This window comes from Equus caballus, chromosome 10 (assembly GCF_041296265.1).
Source record: "Equus caballus isolate H_3958 breed thoroughbred chromosome 10, TB-T2T, whole genome shotgun sequence".
In the NCBI taxonomy this organism is placed as follows: Eukaryota; Metazoa; Chordata; class Mammalia; order Perissodactyla; family Equidae; genus Equus; species Equus caballus.
In genome coordinates this window covers 21,183,557-21,207,877 of record NC_091693.1, presented here as the reverse complement: position 1 = coordinate 21,207,877, position 24,321 = coordinate 21,183,557, and the positions used below count along the sequence as shown (strand labels likewise).

Below are 24,321 nucleotides of genomic sequence, written 5' to 3'. Positions count from 1 at the left end.
ATGACTGCATCATATGATAATTTTACTTTTAATTTTTTGAAGAACTTCCAGACTATTTTCCACAACAGATGCACCGTTTACCATCAAGAGCAAAGCGCAGGAGTTCCACTTTCTCCACGTCCTTGCCAACACTTGCAATTTCCTCTTTTTCTTCCTTTAAATAGCCAACCTAATGGGTAGGAAATTTACCTCATGGTGTGGTTGTAATTTGCATTTCCCTGATATTAGCAAGGTTGATCATGTTTTCATGTATTTATTGGGCATTTGTGTATCTTTGGAGGAATGTCTATGAACTCCTTAGACAATTTTTATAGAGAGGTTTTTGGTTTTTTTGTTGTTAATTAGTATGTTTTTAAAATATACATAAAATGGATTCTTTTTCAGTTTGTTTACTTCTGTTTTCTTTTGAGAGTATTGATACATTCTAGATACAAGTCATCCATCAGATACATATTTGCAGATAATTTATCCCAATCTGTAGCTTTTGGTCTCTTCATAGCGGTTTTTAAAGAACAGTGGGGCCCAGTTCCCCAGGATATGTGTCACCCATGGAGTGACCCAGTAGTGTGTCAGGATGTGGAAGAGCAGAGAAAGTAAGATTAAGGGGGGAAGGTCTGGAGACCAGGTGGGCACATCCAGGGTGTAAAAGGTCACATGAGAAATGTAACCACCCAAAGATAGCCATCTCTTAGTCCCTGGACCCTGTCAAGTTTCCCTTATAAGGAAGAAGGTTGTAAGCAGATGTGATTAAGGTAAGGATCTTGACCTGTGGAGATGATTCTAGATAATCTGGATGGGCCCTTAAATCTAGACACAGGTGTCCCTCTAAGAGGGTGAGGTTCTACACACAGAGGAGGATTGGCACTGTGATCACAGAGACAGAGCGATGTGGCCACAAGTCAAGGAATGCTGGCAGCACAGTCCTCTCAGAGAACTAAGGGATGGATTCTCTCCTCCAGCCTCTGAGGGACCATGACCTACGAACAACTTGATTTCTGCCCAGTAAAACTGATTTTTGATCATGTGGTTCAGGATATGTGCCCTCAAGCTGTGGCCCCTTTGAATATTGAATATTTCAAGCTGGACGAATTTGAGAAATGGCATCTTCAGTAAGGACTTTCTGACCTTCTCTTGAAGGAAGTCATAAACCCTCACTGAGAGGTGCCCTCCCTGTACCTGGAGGAAAGGAGCATCTTATCTCCTAAGATCAAGGGACACAGAGCAGAATGTAAAGGGACAGACCTTGCTAAGTTTCCCCCAGTTTACTGCACTTAGCTCACACTATTTGTCCTCTTATGTCTCTGCACGATTTTCCACTTTGCATCAAATCTAGCAGTAAAATACTCTGATTTAACCCCTAAATAAAGTCCTCATTTCCTTACAAATGATTTTTTGCCTCATTAAACTTACATTAAGTATATTTGTATGTATTTCTCTTCTGATACGTTTGGTGTTAGGTGGATCTCAGCCAGGAACTTACAAGGACAGATGGAAAATATTTTTCCTCCCCTCCACAGATTTCTGGCCTCCTGAACTATGGGAAAATATATTCCTTATGTTAAAGACATCGAGTATGTAGTCATTTCTGATAATTGCCCCAGAGAGATAATAAAGGTGGTAAATCAGATCGATGCTGTCTCCAGCGAGAATGCAGAGAATAATGGAGAGAAGCACTCCTTCACAGACTGATTTCTCTGCTCCATTTTGAAGCCAAACTCCTCCAGGTGTTGTCTGTACCCTCTCTTCCCATCTCCCCTCCTCCAATTCTCTCTGGAACTTGCCCCAACCAAGTTTGCACCCCTTTCCTGCCTGTCCATTAAACCTGCTCTGTGGAGATCACCAAGGACAAATGTGTTTCCTTGTACCCCTCCCTTCACTGTGTGCTGTCAGCCCCTTTTTGCCTGATCTGCTGTCATCACTCACATGGCTCTACATCCTCACATCTCCAGATCAAACCTTTCTCATATCTCCAGACATTCATGTCCATCTCTCTTGCTGCCATCCCCAGTTGGATGTCAAGTGGCTTCTCAGAATGAGCATTACCCTTCCAAACCCCACTCTCTGACGTCCTCCACAGAACACAGCTGCATCCTTCCAGTTGCTCAGGAGAAACATTTGGGCATCATCCTTGCTCCTCTCTCTCCCTCACTCCCCACATCCATTATGAAACCCTACTAGTTCCATCCTCATAATACATCTACACATAAACCCTCTCTCTCCACCCCACTCTCTGGGTCAAGTCACCATCACCTCCAGCCTGGAGAATTCAGCAGCCCCTTCCCAATCTCTGGTGGCTGCTGTGGACCCACTCTGGCCTTTTCTGGACAGAGCAACCATGTGGACCCTCTGAAAATGAAAGTCCAATCATGTTCTCCATGGGTTCCAGATTCTTGTGTTTCCTGCAGGGTCTCACACGCTCTGCACCAGCACGTGGTCTGCACCATCCTCCCAGCTTCTCCCCTCCCTTTGCCTCCCTCTGCTGTCAAACTTCATCCTCCTGTTTCCCCAACACACCAGGCATGCTTCTGCCTCAGACTCTTCCACTCACTGTTTTCTTTTTTCCCTTTTGCTGGGATAATTTTCTCTCAGGAAAGCACAGAGCCTACTTTCTTACTGTCTTAAGTCTTTGCACCAACATCACTCCTCGCCCTCTCACATGTGGAAAATTGTCCCCAAGATGTCACGTGCTCCTTTCCCTGCATGATTTTTCTCCAAACACACATTACCATCCAACATGCACTAATGCTATTTATTCTTTTATTTATCTTGATTTCTATTCTTGTCTCCAGAATGACAGTCTCTTGACAGGGATTTTGGATGCTGTGTTCACCAATGCACCCCCAGCACCTACGACAATGCCACTGCATAGTAGGTCTTCTGTAATACTTGCTCAGAAGTCTATAAATAAATGACTGGATCTTACTCTGCTGAGAACCAAGGAATGATACACACACACACCTGGATGGCATTTAAGACTCAGCCTGAGACAGAGCAAAATGACGGGGTGAGCTGACCCCGGACTCTCTCCCCTCCAAACTATAACAAAGGACTGGAAAAAAATTGAATTTCAGCTAATAAACCTAATGCCAGGACGTCAGAGACCTACAGTGTCAAAAAGACAGAGGACGGAGACCCTGCTGCCCACCTAGGAGGAGCTGGAATGGGGTATGAGAGAACTTCGTTCGCTCCCCTAGAGTCTGGGGTCGCTGCGCAGGTCGGGAAGGAGTGGGGGAGGGGCCTCGTGACTGGGGGATCGTCCAGGACTCCCGCTGCCAGTGCAGTGGAAACCCACTGATGGGGGAAAGCTTCTGTGTGCGGGGACCCCATAAACCCAGGGTCCTGGGAGACCAGAGAACAGAACTGATCCAAATCCAGATTGGCAAGTGAGAAAAACAGCCCCTCCCTCCGGCAAACCGGGCTGGGCGCCACCATCTTGCCCGAAGGCAGAGAGCTCAGAACGCACGGCTCTCGACCCCCATCTAGTGGCGACAGGCTGTAACTGCAACCGAATTCTACCACCATGAGAAAAAACCGCTCTTCTACCATCCAGCAATTTATAAAAGCCCCAGACCAGAAGGAAAACAATAAAAACACAGAATTAAGTCCTGAGGACTTGGAAATAGGTAAACTAAGTGAAAATGAGTTCAGAGTAGCTATAATCAAAAAACTCAATGAGGTAGAGAGAAAGATAGAGAAACAAGCTAATGAGTTCTGGAGTTACTTCACAAAAGAGATTGAAATTATAAAGAAGAATCAAACAGAATTACTGGAGATGAAAAACACAATGGACCAGATAAAACAGAATATGGTTTCCCTGAACGCCAGTGTAGACACCACAGAGGAGCAAATTAGCATAATCGAAGATGGACAGGCTGAGTGGCTCCAGACAGAGGAAGAAAGAGAACTAAGAGTTAAAAAAAAATGAGGAAAATCTCCGAGAGATAGCAGATTCAATGAGGAGAAAGAATTTAAGGATCACAGGAATTCCCCAGAACATGGAAAAGGAAAATGGAGCAGAAAGTGTGCTTAATGAAATTATAGAAGAGAACTTCCCAAATCTAGGGATTGAGGGAGAAATGTGTGTAGAGGAAGCTTTCAGATCTTCTAGATTTGTCAATGTAAAAAGACCTACTGCAAGGCATATAGTAGTACAAATGGCAAAAATGAAAGACAAAGAAAGAATACTCAGGGCAGCAAGACAGAAGAAAATAACTACAAAGGAACTCCTGTCAGACTTTCAGCGGATTTCTCTACAGAAACCTTACAAGCTCGGAGAGAATGGAGTGACATATTCAAAACCTTAAAAGATAAAAATCTTCAGCCAAGAATACTCTATCCAGCAAGAATATCCTTCATATATGAGGGAGAAATTAAACCTTTTCCAGACAAACAAAAGTTAAGGGAATTTGTAACCAAAAGTCCTCCACTACAAGAAATCCTCAAGAAGGCTCTCATACCTGAAAAAAGAAAAAAGGGAGAAAGGGTTCACAAACCACAGAGTAGGGAGACAGATAGATAGAACCAGAATAGGATAGCAAATATTCAACTATAGAATTAGGATAAAGGTAAGGAAACTACCAAAGCAAAGACGATCTTATCACTCTAACTACAAACTCATAACACAAGTTGGAATAAGAAATGAAAATAATAGTTTAGGAGGGGAAGAGCAAAGGGACTAAATCAGTCTAGGTCAAGTAAGTAAGAGACCACCAGAGAATAGACTATATTATACACAAGATTCTAAATACAAACTTCAGGGTAGCCACTAAACCAAAAAACAGAACAGAGCCACAAAACATAAATAAGCAAAAATCTAAGAAACCCAGCATAAGAAATTGCAGTACTAAATGGGTAGGCTAAAGCACACAGGAAAAAAAACGCAGGAAAAGCAGATAATGAGCGACAGATTGACAGCATTAAGTCCACATGCATCAATAATCACTCTCAATGTAAACGGATTGAACTCTCCAATAAAAAGACACAGAGTGGCAAAATGGATTAAAGAACAAGATCCAACAACTTGTTGCCTCCAGGAAACACACCTCAGCCCCAAGGACAAACACAGGCTCAGAGTGAAGGGGTGGAGGAAAATACTTAAGCTAATAGCAAGGAAAAAAAAGCAGGTGTTGCAATTCTTATATCAGACAAAGCAGATTTCAAAATAAGACAGGTAAAGAGAGACACAGAGGGACAATATCTAATGATCAAAGGGACACTTCATCAAGAAGAAATAACGCTTATAAATATCTATGCATCCAACATAGGAGCACCAAGGTTCATAAAGCAACTATTAACAGACCCAAAAGAAGATGTTAAAAACAATACAGTAATAGTAGGGGACCTCAACACCCCACTCACATCAATGTCCCACTCACATCAATGGACAATCCAGACAGAAAATCAACAAGGAAATAGTGAAGCTAAATGAAAAACTAAAACAATTGGACTTAATAGACATATATAGATCACTTCATCCTAAAACAGCAGAATACACATTCTTCTCAAGTGCACATGGAACATTCTCAAGGATAGACCATATGTTGGGAAACAAGGCAAGCCTCTACAAATTTAAAAAAATTGAAATAATAACAAGCATCTTCTCAGATCATAATGCTATAAGGCTAGAAATTAATTACAAGAAAAAAGCTGAGAAAGGCACAAAGATGTGGAGACTAAACAATACACTACTGAACAAGCAATGAATCACTGAAGAAATTAAGGAAGAAATAAAAAAATACCTGGAAACAAATGAAAATGATAACATGCCATACCAACTCATATGGGATACAGCAAAAGCTGTATTAAGAGGAAAATTCATCACAATGCAGGCACATCTTAACAAACAAGAAAAATCCCAAATAAGCAATCTTACACTACACCTAACTGAACTAGAGGAAAAAGAACAAACAAAGCCCAAAGTCAGCAGAAGGAGAGAAATAATAAAAATAAGAGCAGAAATAAATACTATTGAAACAAAAAAGGCGGAAGAAAGAATCAATGAAACAAAGAGCTGGTTCTTTGAGAAGATAAATAAAATTGACAAACCCCTAGCCAGACTTACAAAGAAAAAAAGGGAGAAAGGTCAAATAAACACAATCAGAAATGAAAGAGGAGAAATAACAACAGACTGTGCAGAAATACAACGGATTATAAGAGAATACTATGAAAAGCTCTATGCTAACAGAATGGATAACCTAGAGGAAATGGATAAATTCTTGGACTCCTACACTCTCCCAAAGCTCACTCAAGAAGAAGCAGACAATTTGAACAGACTGATCACAAGGAAAGAGATTGAAACAGCAATCAAAAACATCCCAAAGAATAAAACCCCAGGACCAGATGGCTTTCCTGGGGAATTCTACCAAACTTTCAGAGAGGATTTAATACCTATCCTTTTCAAGCTATTCCAAAAAGTTAGGGAGGATGTAACACTTCCTAACACATTCTACGAGGCCAACATCATGCTGATACCAAAACCTGACAAGGATACCACGAAAAAAGAGAACTACAGGCCAATATCACTGATGAACGTAGACGCAAAAATTCTAAACAAAATTTTGGCAACCAGAATTCAGCAATTCATCAAAAGAATCATACATCATGATCAGGTGGGATTCATACCAGGGACACAGGGATGGTTCAACATCCGCAAATCAATCAACGTGATACACCACATCAACAAACTGAGGAATAAAAACCACATGATCATCTCAATAGATGCAGAGAAAGCATTTGACAAGATCCAACAACGATTTATGATAAAAACTCTGAACAAAATGGGCATAGAAGGGAACTACCTCAACATAATAAAGGCCATATACAACAAACCCATAGCCAACATCATACTCAATGGGCAAAAACTGAGCGCCATCCCCCTGAAAACAGGAACTAGACAAGGATGCCCTCTATCACCACTCTTATTTAACATAGTACTGGAGGTCCTGGCCAGGGCAATCAGGCAAGAAAAAGGAATAAAAGGGATCCAAATAGGGAGGGAAGAAGTGAAACTCTCGCTGTTTGCAGATGACATGATCTTATATATAGAAAACCCTAAAGAATCCATTGGAAAACTCCTAGAAGTAATCAACAACTACAGCAAAATCAATTTGCATAAATCAGTAGCATTTCTATCTTCTAATAACGAATTACAGAAAAAGAAGTCAAGAACACAATACCATTCACAATCGCAACAAAAAGAATAAAATACGTTGGGGTAAATTTAACTAAGGAAGTGAAGGACCTATATAATGAAAATTACAAGGCCTTTCTGAGAGGATTGGATGATGACATAAGGAGATGGAAAGACATTCCATGTACATGGATTGGAAGAATAAACATAGTTAAAATGTCCGTTCTACCTAAAGCAATGCACAGATTCAACACCATCCCAATCAGAATCCCAATGACATTCTTTACAGAATTAGAACAAAGAATCCTAAAATTTATATGGGGCAACAAAAGACCCCGAATTGCTAAAGCAATCCTGAGAAAAAAGAACGAAACGGGAGGCATCACAATCCCTGACTTCAAAACTACTACAAAACGACAGTAATCAAAACAGCATGGTACTGGTACAAAAACAGGTGCACAGATCAATGGAACAGAATTGAAAGCCCAGAAATAAAACCACACATCTATGGACAGCTAATCTTCGACAAAGGAGCTGAGGGCATACAGTGGAGAAAAGAAAGTCTTTTCAACAAATGGTGCTGGGAAAACTGGAAAGCCATATGCAAAAGAATGTAAATTGACCATTCTTTTTCACCATTCACCAAAATAAATTCAAAGTGGATCAAAGACCTAAAGGTGAGGCCTGAAACCATAAGGCTTCTGGAAGAAAACGTAGGCAGTACACTCTTTGACATCAGTATTAAAAGGATCTTTTTGGACACCATGTCTTCTCAGAGAAGGGAAACAATAGAAAGAATAAACAAATGAGACTTCATCAGACTAAAGAGCTTCTTCAAGGCAAATGAAAACAGGATTGAAACAACAAAACAATCTACTAACTGGGAAAAAATATTTGCAAGTCATATATCTGACTAAGGCTTAATATCAATAATATATAAAGAACTCTCACAACTCAACAACAAAAAATCAAACAACCTGATCAAAAAATGGGCAGGAGACATGAACAGACATTTCTCCAAAGAAGATATACGGATGGCCAATAGGCACATGAAAAGATGCTCATCATCGCTGATCATCAGGGAAATGCAAATCAAAACTACACTAAGATATCACCTTACACCCATTAGAATGACAAAAATATCTAAAACTAATAGTAACAAATGTTGGAGAGGTTGTGGAGAAAAAGGAACCCTCATACACTGCTGGTGGGAATGCAAACTGGTGTGGCCACTATGGAAAACAGTATGGAGATTCCTCAAAAAGTTAAAAATAGAACTACCATACGATCCAGCTATCCCACTACTGGGTATCTATCCAAAGAGCTTGAAGTCAGTAATCCCAAAAGTCCTGTGCACCCCAATCTTCATTGCAGCATTATTTACAATAGCCAAGACATGGAAGCAACCTAAGTGCCCATCAACAGATGAATGGATAAAGAAGATGTGGTATATATATACAATGGAATACTACTCAGCTGCAAAACAGAACAAAATCATTCCATTTGCAACAACATGGATGGACCATGAGGGAATTATGTTAAGTGAAATAAGCCAGTTAGAGAAGGATAATCTCTGTATGACTCCACTCATATGAGGAATTTAAAAGTGTGGACAAAGAGAACAGATTAGTGGCTACCAGGGGAAAGGTGGGGTGGGGGGGGGGGCACAAAGGGTGAAGTGGTGCACCTACAACACAAATGACAAACATTAATGTACAACTGAAAATTCACAAGATTGTAACCTATCATTAACTCAATAAAAATTAAATAAATAAATAAATAAATAAATAAAAAAGACTCAGCCTGAGGGATAAGCAGGACTTGGAGAGGCTGGAATAGGGAGGGAAGGGCATTTCAGGAGAAGGAACTGCATATGCAAAGTCAGAGTCACAGAGGCCTTGGCTCGGCTAGAGGTGTAGACATTGCCAGATGCAGGGAGAGGGAGGAATTTGGGGGAGAGTCCAGGACGGGATGGACCACACCTGGCCTTCAAATCCAGCCTGTGGTGTTGGCCCCTTGGTCTCTGGCCATGGAGAGGACATGCAGTTGTTCATACTCTGCAGGACGTGGACGATGATGTTCTCTGGAAACACAGTCTGGAGGCCTGTGTTGAGGAGAGAGATGAGGGCAAGAGATGGAGTGGGTTCAGAGATGCAGGGAAGAGATGAGGCCTCAGGAACAACCAGATCAGAATGGAGAGGAGATGGGCAGCAAGATGAGTTGTGTAGGAGGAAGGAGAACAAGACTTATGGATGGGTGGATTGGGAAGAAGGGAGGGAGGTACACTGGAGAATTACACCCAGGTTCTGGCCTTGGAGATGGGGCCAAGGTGTCATCATTGTGATGTGGAACCTAGCAGAGAAGTCGGTTTAGGGAGGAAGGTGGAAGCTCCACTTTGGCCATGCTGAATGGAGCAATCCTGGGGGCCAAACTTAGGGAGGTGTGCGATGGGATGCTGGGTGGTGAGACACCCCCATCATTTAGATGAAGGGATTTCCTGGGGTTATGTTTGCATCCTCCATGTCCCCAGCAGGCTTTGCCACCTTCCTCCTGTGGCATTTCATTCTAAGAGAAGAGACCAGAACCTTTCAGTCTAGTCAGATAGTGGTACAGCTGGCAGCTGGCTCACCCCTTCCTCCCAGTTCAGAGACTGGAGGGGAGACTGAGGTGGGAGAGGGCAGCTCTGGGGCACACAGGTACCTGCCATCCTGGATACGCTGTGGCTGGGGCACAGTGCCTGCCCCTGTGGATCCTCTACCCCTATCCCACTGCCTGACCCACTATGCCCCTCAGTTACGTGCCCCCTGCCCTCCCCACACCTACCTTTTCCCCCGGGAGAATGCTCACATGAGGGAGATGAGGCAGAGGAGGAGCAGGGTCTTCACAGTCACTTCCACAATGACCACCAGAACCACTTCTGCCACGGGCCCTGATCTCCCTGCAGGAAAGTGGGATGAGGATGGATCCACCTGCTACACCACAATCCTGTGTCCTTCTGCTCCCAGTAGGACTCTGGACATTGGTTCTCCAGGCCCTTCTCCATCACTGGATGCAGGACCAATTGTGCCTGGGTCTCACCCCACCCCACGTCCTGACTGTCCAGCATTAGACAGAGAAATATTGCATAAGCTGGACGTCGTTAAAATGACAAACTTCTGTTTGTCAATAGACACTACTGTGAAAGGGAAAGGCTAACCTATTCCGGGGGAGGAAGGGACTTGCTCCTGGATACGAAGGACATGTTTCTCCTGTGTAACTGGTGGCTGTGCAGGAAGTGCTAGGAATCCTGAGACAGAGGGACAGGAACTGGAGGAGGTCACCTCCAATGGACTTATTGTCAGTTTTCAAAATTTGTTAGGACGTTCTGGTTGTTTGCTTTTCTATGCACAGTTTAGAATTAGCTCATCAATTTCTACAAAAGCTCTCACTGAGAATTTGAGATTGCACTGAATTTATCCATCCATTTGGGAAAACTGAGATCCTAACAATATTGAGTCTTCCAGTCCATGAACATGGTATATATCTCCATGTATTTAGGTCTCCTTTAATTTATTTAGGCAATACCTTGTATTCTTTCAATGTAAAGGACTTGCATATATTTTATTCAATTTATTTCATAGTTTCCTAACAGGAAACCACACCTTTAAAAAAAAGCTGAATTTCTAATTGTCCTGGGCCAATACATAGCACTGAAAAGGAATTTTATTATTTGAACTAGTATCTTAACACTTCACTAAACTCCTTTATTGGTTTTAGCAGCTTCTTTGTGGATAACTTTAGCTTTTCTATGTGTACAACCATATTGTCTGTGAATAAAGACTACCTTACTTCTTACTTTATGAAGGGGGGGCTCTTATTTCTATTTCTTGGACTTATTGGCCTGGGAAGAACCTACAATATATTGTGGAATAGAAGTGGCAAGAGGAGCCATCCTTGCCTCATCTCTAATCCTAGGGAAGAAAGTTCTATGGCCTCTGGGACTGGCCTCTCCAAGCCCTAGGAGAAATTGTGAGCAGAAACTTTCTATTAAAACAACCAAAGTCATGACACAAGCCTGTGTTCAGAGTTCACAAAGAGCTTCATGTCAGGACTGTTTTTAGCTGTTTTTTATGTCTGTTTCCATGGCTCTCTCACAATAATCTGATTAGAGGGTTGATTCCTCTCCTTTGCAGAACAGTAAAGTGAACACAGAGAGATTAAAGGGACTCAGTCAATCAGTGGCATAGATGGATTTGAACTCAGTTCTCTTGGACGCAAGTCCTGTGGTCTTTCACATATACTAGGGGCTTCATACCATTGACAAGAAGGCCATCAATTTTAACATAATCAGAGGCTGAGTGTTATGAACAGAAAAATCATAAAATTAATAGGTTGAATTCCTAACCCCCAGTACATCAGAATATCACTGTAATTGGAGATAGGGTCTTTAAAGAAGTAATTCAGTCAAAATGGGGTGGTTACAGTGGGCCCTAATCCAATACATCTGGTATCATTATAAGAAGAGGAAATCTTTGTAAGAACAGGGAAGACGATGGGAAGACACAGGGAGGAGATAGCTGTCTGCAAGCCCGGGAGAGAGGCCTCGGAAGGAACCAGCCCTGCCGACTTGTGGATCTCAGACTTCCAGCCTCCAGGACTGTGAGAAAATAATTCCTCACTTGTGTGGCTTGACCTCTTCATACTCGTTGTTGCTGTCTTTTTGTTCCTGAGGCTTGTGAAATCTGAGGAAAGCATAGTTGAGCTCCTCTTCCTCTCTTGAGATAGGGCTCGCCCCAGCAGCGGCTGGGTGGTCTGTGGGGGACTCTGTCCCAACCTGGTGCTGATGTGCCTGAGTGGAAGGAAGAGAAGGGACTCAAAGCTGGGCAACAAGGTCTGGGAGAGGGCAGCCAAGACCAGAATGGGAGTAGGACAGATGGAACGTTGATCATTTACCCATTCATTTATTCAAAGATGTAATATTTGAGATTGGAATATCCTTAATGAGTGTTTATGTTTAACACCTTAGATTTAAAAAAGAAAAAATGCCTGGATAGGATAGTATTATCATATTCATCTTATAAATAGTAAAACTAATGCTGAGAGAGATTGCATGCATTTGCCTGAAGACACATGTCTCTATACATGCACCACTGAGCCAGGACTCAAATCCAGTTCTTTCTCGCTATAGCACCGTCCTCTGTTGGGACTGTGTGCCAGGTGCTGTGCGTGGAGTGATGAAGAAAGCAGGCCCAGCCCTTGACACCATGCAGCTGGTGGTTTTCTAGCAGAGGCAGCTACTAAATGAATAGAAAACAAATACATTTCAAGTTCTCAATTTGGAACAGGAGATGTTTTGAAATATAAAGCAGGAGCAGGCAGGGCACACCCACTTTCCAGACAGGCCCTAGAAGACATAGACCAGGTCTTGCAGGAAAAATGGCAACAGACATCTTGCCCCTCTCTGCTTCCTGCCCACAGCACCCTCAGGCTACCGACACATGAAACAGAAACTGAAACAGCAGCTCAGAGAGGCAAAGACAAACACTTCTCAGATCCGGAGGAAAGGGCTTTGCTATTGAAGAGCAAATAGAAGAGAGGGAGAAGGCTGCCCAGAGTGGGCGAAGGCAAGATGAAAGCCAACGACGGATCAGCTGTGCTAGTCTACTGCAGCGAAAACATGGGAAAGAAGGAAAAGTGTCTGTGAAGAACCATAACTACAGTATTTGCATATGGATGAAACTCACCCATCAAAAGACAGAGACAGAGATTTTAATAGAAACAAGATGGTTATTCACTGATTTATTGCAGAAATATTTATTGAGGACCTACTATGAGTTTTGAGTCAGGCATTCCTCTAGGCCCTGGGGATGCAACAGGGAAGAAAACAACATCAACAAACCGCCCTTGGGACTCACTCGCTGGGGTAAGGAGTCCTGTGCTCAGTATGCCCCAGGTGCTGTTTTAAGTACTGCTCACAACTACTTGGTGACATAGGGTCACCTCAGATCTCCACGTCACAGAAAATAAACAGAGGTCAAAGAGGGCCCATCATTCATTCAGGGTCACACAGCTCATCAGTAGGAAAAGGGGATTTGGATGCAGGCCGTCTGGCTCCAGAGTACATTCTTTGAACCACTGGGCTCTACTGACCACAAGAGACAGTCATTTAAAAAAAAGTTGCTGGAGCTGTGAAAGCAAAGTAACGGAAAAGATGCATCCTGATTCCTGGCATCCACGATTCCATCCTCAGGATTCCTGATGGGGTCTTAGCACAGCCCGAGGATTCCATTCCCCAGATCGACCAAGGAGAAACAGGACAGGGAGTTAAGTAAACTGAATTTAAAAAAAAAAAAAGATTTTCTCTCTGCCTGTTCTATAGTTATTGAGAAAGGAGTTTTGAAATAATTAACTATAATTGTGGGTGTGTCTATTTCTCCTTGCAGCTCGGTCAGTTTTCCTTCATTTGCTTTGATGAATGATGCTCTGTTATTGGGGGCATACATGTTTAGGATTTTTATATCTTTTAATAAAGTGATAGAGCCAGCTATATAGAGTAAATGTTGCAGGTTCCATTTTTTGAAGTTCCAGAACGGACAAAACTAATCTTTAGTGACAGAAATTAGCGATTGCTGGGAAAGGGGGCATAGACTGGGAAGGGGAGCAAGGGAATTTTTGGGAGTGATGGAAATGTCCCTTATCTTGACTGAGGACATGGCTACAGGGTATACACATTTTCAAAATTTATTTAGCTTACACCTAAAATGGATGCATTTATTCTATGTAAAGTATACTTAAATAGATTCCATGTTAATTAAATAAACTTTGTTGTAAATTTGAAAAGTGCTAAATGGGGGTGATGAATTGTGACTTTGAGGCGCTAAGGGCTCTCTAACCTAGGGCCCATGTCCATCAATTTCCTTGGACCCAGTGGGTCTGACACAGACTGGGTTTCAGCCATTACTCTTCCCTGGTAGTCAACACCAGAAGGAAAGGCTAACATTTCCAGGTGAAAATGACAATCAGATTATGAGACATGAGTAGCCCAAACAAACCAACTGTTCTACATACTTATCTCGCCAGAAGCAGAGCCATCAGAGCAGTTGGACAGTAATTTAAAATGACCACACGTGGAACTCCAGGAGTGTTGGATGTAAATATGGAAATACCTAAGGGCCCTTCCTGAGGGGCATCCACCAGGGATATTGTTAAATGGAGCTCGTGTCCCATCACTCACCCCAGAGCATGAGCTCTCAACTGGGCTCACCTCGTCCATGCTCTCCACTGGCTGAGCTGCCTTCTTCCTGCAGGTCTTCACTCTAAGGGAACAGCCGTGACCTTTCAGCCTGGTTATTTGGGGCTTGGAGTATGCAGACCACCCTCCACTCCCCGTGAAGACCATGGAAGTGCTGAATGAAGTAGGAGCAGGTAGGGCCCCTCTCCAGGTGCTCCCCCTAACCCAAGAGCTGAGCCAAGAGCTGGGAAGAGACTGCATGCTTGGCCCTATTGGTTAAAGGCTGATTCATGCCACAAGTCAGCCTCCCTTCCCCAGTTCCTGGCTTTCCAACCAGTCCAGTTCATCCACCTCAGGTTTTTTGAGATTCTGAGACCTTATGCTCTTCCCACCCCAGGTCTCTCTTTCTGTCCCTGGAGCCCACTCTCACCTGAAGATGAGAAAAAGGCAGAGAGAAAGCAGGGCCATGATGCCAGCTCCCCCGACTGCTCCTCGGACCCCCTCGGCCCTGGGTTCTGGTTTACCTGCAGATAATTTGACTTTGGGGTGAACTCCAACCCCCCACACATGGCATCCTCCCAACTGGCCACTTCTCTCTCTGTCTGTTCCCTGAGTGTACCCAGTCCTCAAACAGGACTCAGTCGCTCTGCATTCCATTGTGCTGTAGACCCTGGACCAGCCCCTTCTCCTGGCCACGGGACTGAGGAACTTACACCCTCAGCCACTCTGGTCCAGGTTTTGGGGCTCCTCTCCTCCAAGCTCCATCTTTCTGGAGCTGTTATGGGTTAAACTCTTTCCCCCTCAAAATTCATGGGTTGAAATTCACCCCCACAGCTGTATCACCCACCCTGTACCCCATAATGTGACCTTCTTTGGACACTGAGTCTTTGCAGTTGTAAAGGTAAAATGAGGTCCTTAGGTTGGGCCCTTATCCAATATAACTCATGTCCTCATTAAAAAGGGGAAATTCGCCCACACACACAGGGAGAACACCAAGTAATGATGAAGGCAGAGTTTTGGGTGATGCTTCTACAAGCCAGGGCATGCCAAACATTGCAGAAAACCATCAGAAGCTGAGGGAGAGGCCTGGAACAGAGTCTCACAGCCTCAGAGGGAACCAGCCCTGCTGACCCCTTGATCTCAGGCTTCTGGCCTCCAGAACTGTGACATGATAAATCTCCATTGTTTAACCTCCTGTCTGAGGTACTTTGTTAGCACAGCCCTAGGAAACTAAACAAGGTTCCAGGATCCTCGTTCCCCAGGTGTCACCTATCAGGAGACCCCAGACCTGGCAGCAGCAGGACAGTCATGCTCTGGGCCCCGTGGACATTCGAGGCCTCACAGCTGAGTCTGAGGCCGGAGCTGAGCCCCCAGCTGAGGCTCAGGGAGCTGTTGGCCCAGGGCCCGGAGGAGCTGGAGGTGATGATGAAGGAGGCGTTGCTGCTGTTCCCCTCCAGCAGAGCCTCCCCCAGCCGCCAGCGCAGGGAGGGGGCCGGCTGGGCTCGGGATGAGCAGCCACAGTACAGACCCTCGTCCTCCCAGGAGCAGGAGGGTCCCAGCAGCTGTGGGGGGTCTGTGGGGAGGGAGGAGAAGTCAGCGATGCCTCTGCCCTCCCCAGGACTCAGCTTTCCTGCCCCAGGGGTCCCCACACTCACAGACCATGGAGAGGCTCACAGAGACAGTTTGGGAGCCCAGCGCGTGCCGAGCGAGGCAGGTGAAGTCTCCTCCCGTAGTCCCTGTTCGAGGCAGCTCCAGGACGGCGCTGGTGGAGATGGGAGTGGCGTTCAGGGCTGGGGACCCCCGGAACCAGCTCAGCTCTGCAGGGGGGTTGCTGTCAGCAACACAGAGCAGCCGCACAGCCTGGCCCTCCAGGATGGGAAGATTCGAGGCATTTTGCAGGATCATGAGGGCTTTGGGGAGAGAGATGCAGAGAGAGAGACAAAGACAGATGGGGTGGGTGAAGCTGGCATCTCTCTCCACGCTAACTCTGAGGAGGGGACCAGAGGAGACCGGGCCTCAGACCTTCAGAAGATGCCCAGACGATTCCCCTGGAGCTGCTCAGAGTGTCGGGCAGATGGAGGACAGAGGGCTCAGGACAGGGATGGAGGAAACAGCTAATGGGTCATGAGGGGCTTGCAGAAGAAGGAGGAGATAAAACATCAGAGAGAAGGGTGAAGCTAGAGGGATGTGATGGCTTCCTTTGGATTTGGCCAGAAAAACTGTGGGTGAGCCAAGGATTAACTTCAGGGAGTTGGGATTTGTAGGGCTTTCCTCCGTGCTCTCCCCATGTCTGACCTCAGTAGCTGGCTCCTCACTTTTCTCTCACTTGGTCCCTAGCCAATTGGAGCACTAGATCCAGCTAGACCCTACATCCATCTCAGCTCTGGAGAGAAGAGGTTCTTTCCTACCTGTGCTGTTTCCTTGGGAGATGCTGATGGCCATGTTCTGTGGAGCATCTGGGACAGAAGGATGTAGCAGCCTCAACATCCCTGGCGATGGATGGGTGGGCATTGGGCCTTTCCCCCCAGGACCCATGGAAACAGGTAAAGGAGGACCCTTTCCTGTTGGACTAGCAGGACCCCAACATCAAACCCTGCCCCAGCTCTGCCCTGGCTCCACCCACTCGGGGATGTAGGTGTCCTGGCCCAGCACTCACAGGTAACGTTGAGCTGGATGGTTGTTTCCACAGTCACACCAGCTGCAGGGAACTTCACCTGACAGGTGAGGTTGGTGCTGTGGTCCTGGGGCCGTGGGGTGAGGGTGAGCACCGAGGAGAAGAGGGTCCTGGGGCCGAGGGAGGTGAAGGCAGCTGATGTCCAGGAGAAGATGGGGGGTGTGCCCTGCTCACAGGCCCAGGGCACAGAGCACGTCAGATTTCTGGGTCGACCGGACTCCAGGGGCCCCAAGATATGGATGTCGGGCCTGCGGGTCAGGGCTGGAGAGGAGAGAGAGAGGGTTGGGTCCCCTCAGCATGTTTTCAGCCTGCCCAGGGTCATTTCATGACTGTCCCCACCTCACCCCACCCACAGGAGGAACAGAACCTTCATTTTTCTACTTCCGGTGCCCCATACTCTGGGGATTTTCCCTGGGCCCCTACCATACCTGTCACATTCAGAGAGAATGTCTTATCTAGATATGAGTATTTTGTGAAGGATTTCTCCATATGAAAGAAGTAATTCCCACTGTCCCCCATGTTGACGTCTCTGATGCTCAGGGAGCAGTTGTTGGCCTGGGGGTCTCCGAGGAGGAAGAACCGGCCCTGGGTGTTCTCGTGCAGCTTCTGGTTTGGTTTGTTTGTGGCCACTGGAGGATCACGGTTTCTATCCATCCCTTGCCGGAACCAAAACATGTAGGGGGTTCCAAAGGGAGTCCACGGGTAGGAAAATTTGCAGGCCACGAGGACACACAGGCCCTCCTGCACTGTCACGGACTCTGGCAGCTCCAGCTGGTAGTTCTGAGCCATGGGCACTGGGGAGAGAGAGAAAATCAGCCTGGAGCTCCAGGGTCTCCCCAGATTGGGGTCCCCTCTCCCCTCAGTCACTCACCTCTCCACAGCACAGGCAGCAACAGCAGCACCCGCAGCGACATTTTGTCTTCATGCCCTGGGACGGTCAGCCTTCCGGGGTCCCTCTGAGAGAGCAGAGAACATCGCAGATGTGGGAGGGCAGCAGAAGCTTAGGCAGGAAGCCTGTGGTAAGAACAAAGGGGCACAAGCCCAGAAGAGAAAGTTCAGACTCACAGAGTCAGCTATGTCCGCCCCCTTTTAGATCACCCACGCCCGTTGCTGCATGTGGCAAATGAACCTGAAGCTCAGAGAGGCAAGGGGCTTGCCCAAATAAGGCAGCAAGGGAGGACGACAGCCCCCAAGTCCTGCCTCCTGGGCCCACACACAGAAGTCTGTACTGGAGAAACAATTCCTTCCTACCCGGCCAGCTCCTGGAGAGTCAAGAGTGCCAAGAGGATGACTTCCCCATGAGGACAACCTTTTTATTTTCCTATGACGAGGCCTGAGAAATCTGATATAAGTTCTTAGCTATTAGCTGAACTCCTCTGGCGCTTCTATACACAGACCTACCACCTCCCAGCATCGTCACCTGGCATGTAGGGCTGGGGTCACTATCTTGGGACCCTATCATCTGAGTGGTTACTTAGGAAAGGTGGAGGGCTTGGGACCCAGTGGGAGAAAGAAGCATCTTCTTACATAAGCCTCTGATAGCACTATTTAGACCCCAAGATGGTTGCACTTCAGGTGAAAGTGGTATAAATTTGGGGTATCTGATCCAAACTGGAAAGGAGAAAAAGACTCCGACCCCAGAGTGTGATCCTGTGGGCAGCCTCCACATCGACCTCCCTCTCTCTCAGCCCCGTGGTCTTGATCACCTTCCCCAGGCTCCAGATAAAGAGCAGTTGTGGGGGTTCTCTCTTGGGGAACTTGCTACTTGTCACCTTCAGAGACAGTGTCATATATTGGCAGTCATATTTCACATAATACTTCTCTGTCCTAAAGTCTTCCCACTTTCCCATGTCTTGGAAAATCTGACACTCAGAGAGCAATTGTGGGCCCTGGGTCCCCAAGGAGATTGAGTTCACCCCAGAATTTCTCTCCTAATTTTTGGTAGGGTCTGTGGCCAGAGGGGGATTATGATGTCTGTTGGCTACCTCCAGAGTCTGAAGGCGGGAGGCAAGTGGGCTAAAGTCAGTGCCAGAAAATCCATGAGTTGGATTGGAGAACGGGATAGGATAGGCCCTCCTTCATGTTCACTGACTGAAGGTTACAGACTGCACCCCCACCATCCACCAAGGACCACTGCAGGACACAGAGTCTGACCGCAACTCTGTTGGGAAAGCTCTGCCTGAGACCTGTTGCCCTCACAGTTGTGGCCACTGAAGCATCAGCATCTCTGGGCTGCAGAGGATCATCTAGATTCCCTTGATCCCACCTGATCAGCCTCTCCCAGCAGGGAGGTGGGAGCACCTGTGAGGTAGTCAGCGAGCTGAGGGCTCTTTCTCAACTGAAGTGTATGGTTTCTGCCCCAAACTTCTCCCTTCAGCAAGAATACCTAGCTCTCTCTCTCTCTCAGGCCACTGAAAGGGAAGCAAAAGCTGAGCTCTTCTCCCCAAGACCATAACAGTGTGGACCCTTCTTTCTTCCTGTACCCTGAAACCCCACTTCTCACTTCCAGAAGACCAACCCATGCTTCCCTGAAGAGAGATGTGGAGTTTGGGGTTCTAGTTTCCCCAGATATTTTTGTTTGGAGTCTGTCTCATGGGGACAGAGGAGTGAGAGACCAAGACTCCCCTGGGACTGAATCCTCTCTGTGTTGGACCCACTCCAGGGCTGGAGCACCATGGAGGCCTCAGGTAGCACTGGGTGAACTCTTGAATTCATCTGCAGGGAGAGACCCTATGGACAGAGGCTGAGGCTGAGCCTGGAGCCCTGTCTCCAGTGCCAGACTTGGGTGAGCTGTGAGGCTTCAGGATGAGACTGAACTTGTGACTCAGTCTTTGCTCCTCCTCACATTTCCCATGAGCCCTGCACATACGTGTGTACAGAATATCTCTCCTCATCTCCTCTACAGCTCCTCCTGCCTCCACAATTCTCCTCCATGAGATGACCACCTAATTCCCCTCTCCTTACTTATCTCCCTCTTGTAGCTTCTAATTCTCCCACTGACAGAGATCCATCTCTAACATCACAGAATGCCTTTCCCAATCTCAGCAGGGTCCCTCGTGTGCCTAAGCACTTTGAATATCTCCCATCACTTCCAAAGACAATGCTTCAGTCAACATCCTGATATTCATTTCTTCATTTATCTTATAGACATTGAGGCATATTTTTAAAAAATCTTTCAGGCTTTGGCACAGAGCTAGAGAGAGTAAAGTACCACAAGTCTTGTTCTCTGTCCTTCAAAGCTCCATTTAGGTACCAGGCAGAGACTAAGTGAGAGAAAGAGTGGAAGAGCAGGAGAGGGTGGAGGAGAGAGACAGAGAAACAGAGATATAAGTGTGTTGGGGAGAGAGGCCCCACGTGTCTGTAAGGGGTGGAAGAGGCGGAGATGGGGGATTTCTCCAGAGAGCAGTGGGTTTCTGAAGAGACTGGTGATGGACTCTTCCCTGAGAAGCAGGTGAGAAATCCCTCTCTATCTGAATATAGGGTCCTATTTTCTGGGAGAGGCAAGGAGCCTGAGAAGGCCCTACCTAGATTGAGGAGCCCTTTCCCTGTTCATATCCGGTCCCCAGGCCCCTCCCAATTCTCCCATTAGGGTTGGCCTACAGGAGGCGGACGCTGTTTTGAGCCAAGCGACAGCCTTGGTCCCTACCCCAGAAAGTAGGGGGTTGGCGCTCTCCATGGTGCTGAAGCAGCACTGGGTGCCGAGTTTAGGAATAACTGGGCTGTGTGGAGGGGTCTGACTAGACAGAACCCAGATCTGAGCCTCAGATCAGGAAAGCAGCTGATTCAGAGGTAGTGGACCGCCTATGAGGGAGAAAACTTGGGAAGGGCCTACCCTCTGGTCTGGGGGCGGGGATTCCCCTGTGCCCTTCCTCGTTCTTTACTCTCTGGAGTGTCGTGATGGGCTCTACCAAGCTGGTGAATCAAAGCCAGCAGCAGCCCAACTCTAAACTTCTTGTTAGGTGAGAAAAATAAAGCCCTATTTGTTAAAGTTCCTGAAAGTCAGCTTTTTTGGTAGCTTAGAGCAAAATGAATTTCCAATTGATGCAATATGTGGGGAGTGCAGATGATTCCTCTAATTCCATTTGGAGCCCACTTGACATTTTCCAAAAGTGCCCCACTCATTTAAATCTCCCAGTCACACATGAGAGTGTCTGATATGATGGGCTTTTTTTCACTTTTGCTAACTCAAGATTAGAGAAATAGTATTTATCCTTCTTTTTCTTAGTATCGATGTGATTATAAACCTTTCCCATCTATTTTTTCTTATTATTAACTGTAATCCTTTGCTTGTGAATTATCTATTCAAAAGGTTTACACAGAGGGACCTTGGATTTTTCCTTATCAACTTCTCTAAAGATATTAATCTCGTTTCTTTTATTTACTTTAGAGAATAATATATTTTGCTAACAAAATATAATTCCCAGGCTTTACTGTTTTTGACATTTGTGTAAATGGTGTCATACAGTATGCATTTTTTCTGGCTACTTTCACTCAACATTAGTTTAATTTTTTTATTGTAAAGTGTATAACATGCAGAAGAAGATACAAATGGCTAAGCGTGTGGCTCAGTGATTTATCACAAAGCAAATGCAGTCAGTTCACGATATAGAGTTTTGCCAGCTCCCACAAAGACCTCAACAGTCTACCCTCCCCCCATTGGAGCATGAGACTTCCATTTCCTCACACTTCTGCCACACTTTCTGTTTTCTGCCTTCTTGATTTTCTGGTCTGATGAATGTGGAGTAATGTCTCATGTCTGGTTGATTTTTTTCAACTCCCAGCGAGTTTGAGCATCTCAACGTGAACTTGTTTTCCATTCTTGTTTCCACATTTGAGAAATGAATATTCATGTCCTTTGCTTATTTTTATGTTAGTTTGTTTCCCTTTTTCTTGGTGATTTGTGGAAGTTTTGTACATTTATCTGAGAAGCTTTTGTGAGCTTAAATAAAGGAAATGATTTCTCCCATTCCGTCATATCCCAACCAAATTTCCCTGGGTTGTCCTCTATTTGATGGGAACCTTCGTTTTGATGCAATAAAATATAACATACAAATTGGTCTTTTATTTCTTTGGAAGATAAAACTGAGTATTTCTTGAGTTTTAAAATAAAATTCTTCTCTTGTTTATGACTATTGAGCTCCAGGTGGAAGAAGTGCCGTAAAATGTAACCAAAAGATGAGTATCAGAGCATCAGACTTCTGTTATCTTGCCAAACTTTTGCTGCAATTTTTACTGTGATATATATAATATCTGTAAATTGTAAAATCATGTGGATAACAGTGGTCAAATGGTTAGAGAGAGAAAATTAGTGTAAAAATAACAGAGATCAAATAATAAAACACTAATGACCACCCTCCAGATGTCACTTTCGTGGGTCTCTCTGATGACAACACTCTGTGTATCTCTCCTAAAAGTATCCTTGCTCCTGGCTTTTACGTGAATTATTTCCATGTTTTCTTTATAGTTTTATCACCTATCTATGTACCCCTAAAAAGAAAGTTCAGATAAATCTATTTTTGAACTTATAACTGTAATCATAGTATATGTTGTTGCCTGTGTCTTCATTCATTTTTTATTGTGGTATAATTTGCATATAATGAATAGATGCTTATGGACATTTACAAGTAATGGATTTATATGTAATAAGAGAATTTTTTGATAATTAATAGACTATTTTTTAGAAGAGTTTTGGGTTTACAGAGAAATTGAGCAGGTAGTACAGAGTTCCCAAATACACCTTCCTTCCCCTCACAGTTTCCCCCGTTATTAACATCTTGCATTAGTGTGGTACATTTGCTACAATTAGTGAACCCATGTTGATACATCATTATCAACTAAAGTCCATAGTTCACACTAAGTTTCTCTTTTTGTGTTGTAGGATAATATGGGTTTTGACAAAAGCATAATGTCATGTATCCACCATTGCAATAGCTTACACATGCATTTTATCAAATATGCATTATGTATATTCCTCATGTATAACATACATGCATGTTTATTATAATAAATAATTACATAATAATTTTTAATATCTAAATGTAATTTAATTTAATATAATTTAAATAAATATTTTTATGTAATTCATTTAGATATAGTGCACAGGTTTTAATGCATTTTGATCCATGCATACATCCACCCCAATTGAGATGTGGAATATTTCCATCACTACACATTTCCCCTCATGCTGCCCTCTCCCTGAGGCAGTCTTAATGATTCCTATCACCGTAGCTTAGTTTGGGCCACAATAGAACTTCATTAAAATGGATCACACTGTGTGCTCTCTTATGTCTGTCTTCCTGCAATTCCTGCATGCTGTTGTATACAATGGTGCTCCAATCCATTTTAACGCTGAGTAGTATCTCGGATGCAGGGAGTCCAGAATCTGCTGCTTCCTGTGTCTGTCCTCAAGTTTTGGAGAGCAGTTCCTGGGGCTCCTGCTTACCTCACAGGATCCATCCTGATCCTGACCCAGGACTTGGGGCCTCAGGGGAAAATTCACATCAGCAGCCATGTCCCCTGTGGGCTTCTACTCTTGTTCTGTACTGCTGACAACTCCACTTTTCTCAGGAGCCTGAAGGTGGATAGATACCTGGAGGGTCCAACCAGAGCTGCTGGGGGGAGTTGGGCTGGGCTGTGAAGGGAGATCCTGCAGCCTCAATGATGTATCCTGAGCCAGGGGCTCTGCAGAGACACCAGGAAGCCCTGGAAAGGCAACGACCACATGACCACTCATCCAACATTCACTCCACATGAATTTCTGGGGGCCCTTAGGTGGAGGCTACTGCACTAGACACTGAGAGCAGACAAAGCTCAGAAAAATCTAACTCTATTAGTCAGGGTAAAAGAAAAAAAGAAAACACTAAAAGATTTGGACTAAACTTAGTGAACTTAATCACAGCTCTGACACTTTTGAACTGTGAGAATATGAAGCTATTATTATACGCTTAGCTTCCAAACTGAGGGGGAGGTATTTATCACAGGTGTGAAACTGACACGCTAAGAGGCTTGCGAAGCCCCCACCACCTGCCTGGCACATGGGAAACACTAGACCCAAGACAATTCCCAACACAGGCACCCCAATAGGAAACCATTGTCAATCTGTTCAACTGCCAATCACTGAGCCTTCCACGTCCATGGGGACCCACAGAGAGGCTGACACTGACCCAATCATCCATTCCCAAAGGACCCAAACATTCACTGCCTAGAAAACAATGCAGTCAATTTCACAAGCCCCATTACTGACCCCCTAGACCTCTAGTTAGGTGGCTCCCATATGCCACCCTCAGCACCCCACTCTACTGATTTCAA

At 45.1% G+C, this 24,321-nt stretch overlaps 1 protein-coding gene across 7 annotated transcripts; it reads right to left on the bottom strand.

Annotated features, from left to right (window-relative positions):
- Positions 1–2,742: 2,742 nt before the first annotated feature.
- Positions 2,743–24,295, bottom strand: LOC100066785 (sialic acid-binding Ig-like lectin 6). 7 transcript variants are annotated; one of them, XM_070224772.1, is made up of 14 exons: positions 24,257–24,295; positions 23,603–23,715; positions 17,885–18,027; positions 17,442–17,807; positions 16,996–17,274; positions 16,748–16,795; positions 15,995–16,249; positions 15,628–15,912; positions 14,770–14,863; positions 14,373–14,424; positions 11,788–11,957; positions 9,953–10,067; positions 9,112–9,233; positions 2,743–2,847 (listed from the first exon to the last, which is right to left on the bottom strand). In XM_070224772.1, the coding sequence occupies exons 3-13, from the start codon at positions 17,925–17,927 to the stop codon at positions 9,180–9,182; spliced, it is 1,761 nt and encodes a 586-aa protein (XP_070080873.1). In that variant the 5' UTR covers positions 17,928–18,027; positions 23,603–23,715; positions 24,257–24,295; the 3' UTR covers positions 2,743–2,847; positions 9,112–9,179. The 7 variants fall into 7 exon arrangements, with proteins under 7 accessions (XP_070080873.1, XP_070080875.1, XP_070080879.1 ...); XM_070224774.1 differs by lacking the exons at positions 2,743–2,847; positions 9,112–9,233; positions 9,953–10,067; positions 23,603–23,715; positions 24,257–24,295 and having other exon boundaries at positions 10,814–11,957; positions 16,748–16,828; positions 17,885–18,014; XM_070224778.1 differs by lacking the exons at positions 2,743–2,847; positions 9,112–9,233; positions 9,953–10,067; ... (1 more) ...; positions 23,603–23,715; positions 24,257–24,295 and having other exon boundaries at positions 10,814–11,957.
- Between the last annotated feature and the right edge of the window lie 26 nt (positions 24,296–24,321).

Bases quoted from the DNA above. Each gene is read 5' to 3' on its own strand.
- LOC100066785 (XM_070224772.1), bottom strand. From the start codon at position 17,927: ATGTCGCTGCGGGTGCTGCTGTTGCTGCCTGTGCTGTGGAGAG. The intron at 17,808-17,884 runs GTGAGTGACTGA...CTCTCTCCCCAG, and splicing joins GCTGCCTGTGCTGTGGAGAG to TGCCCATGGCTCAGAACTAC. The intron at 16,250-16,747 runs GTAGGAAAGAAC...CTCTCCCCAAAG, and splicing joins CTCCCAAGGAAACAGCACAG to CCCTCATGATCCTGCAAAAT.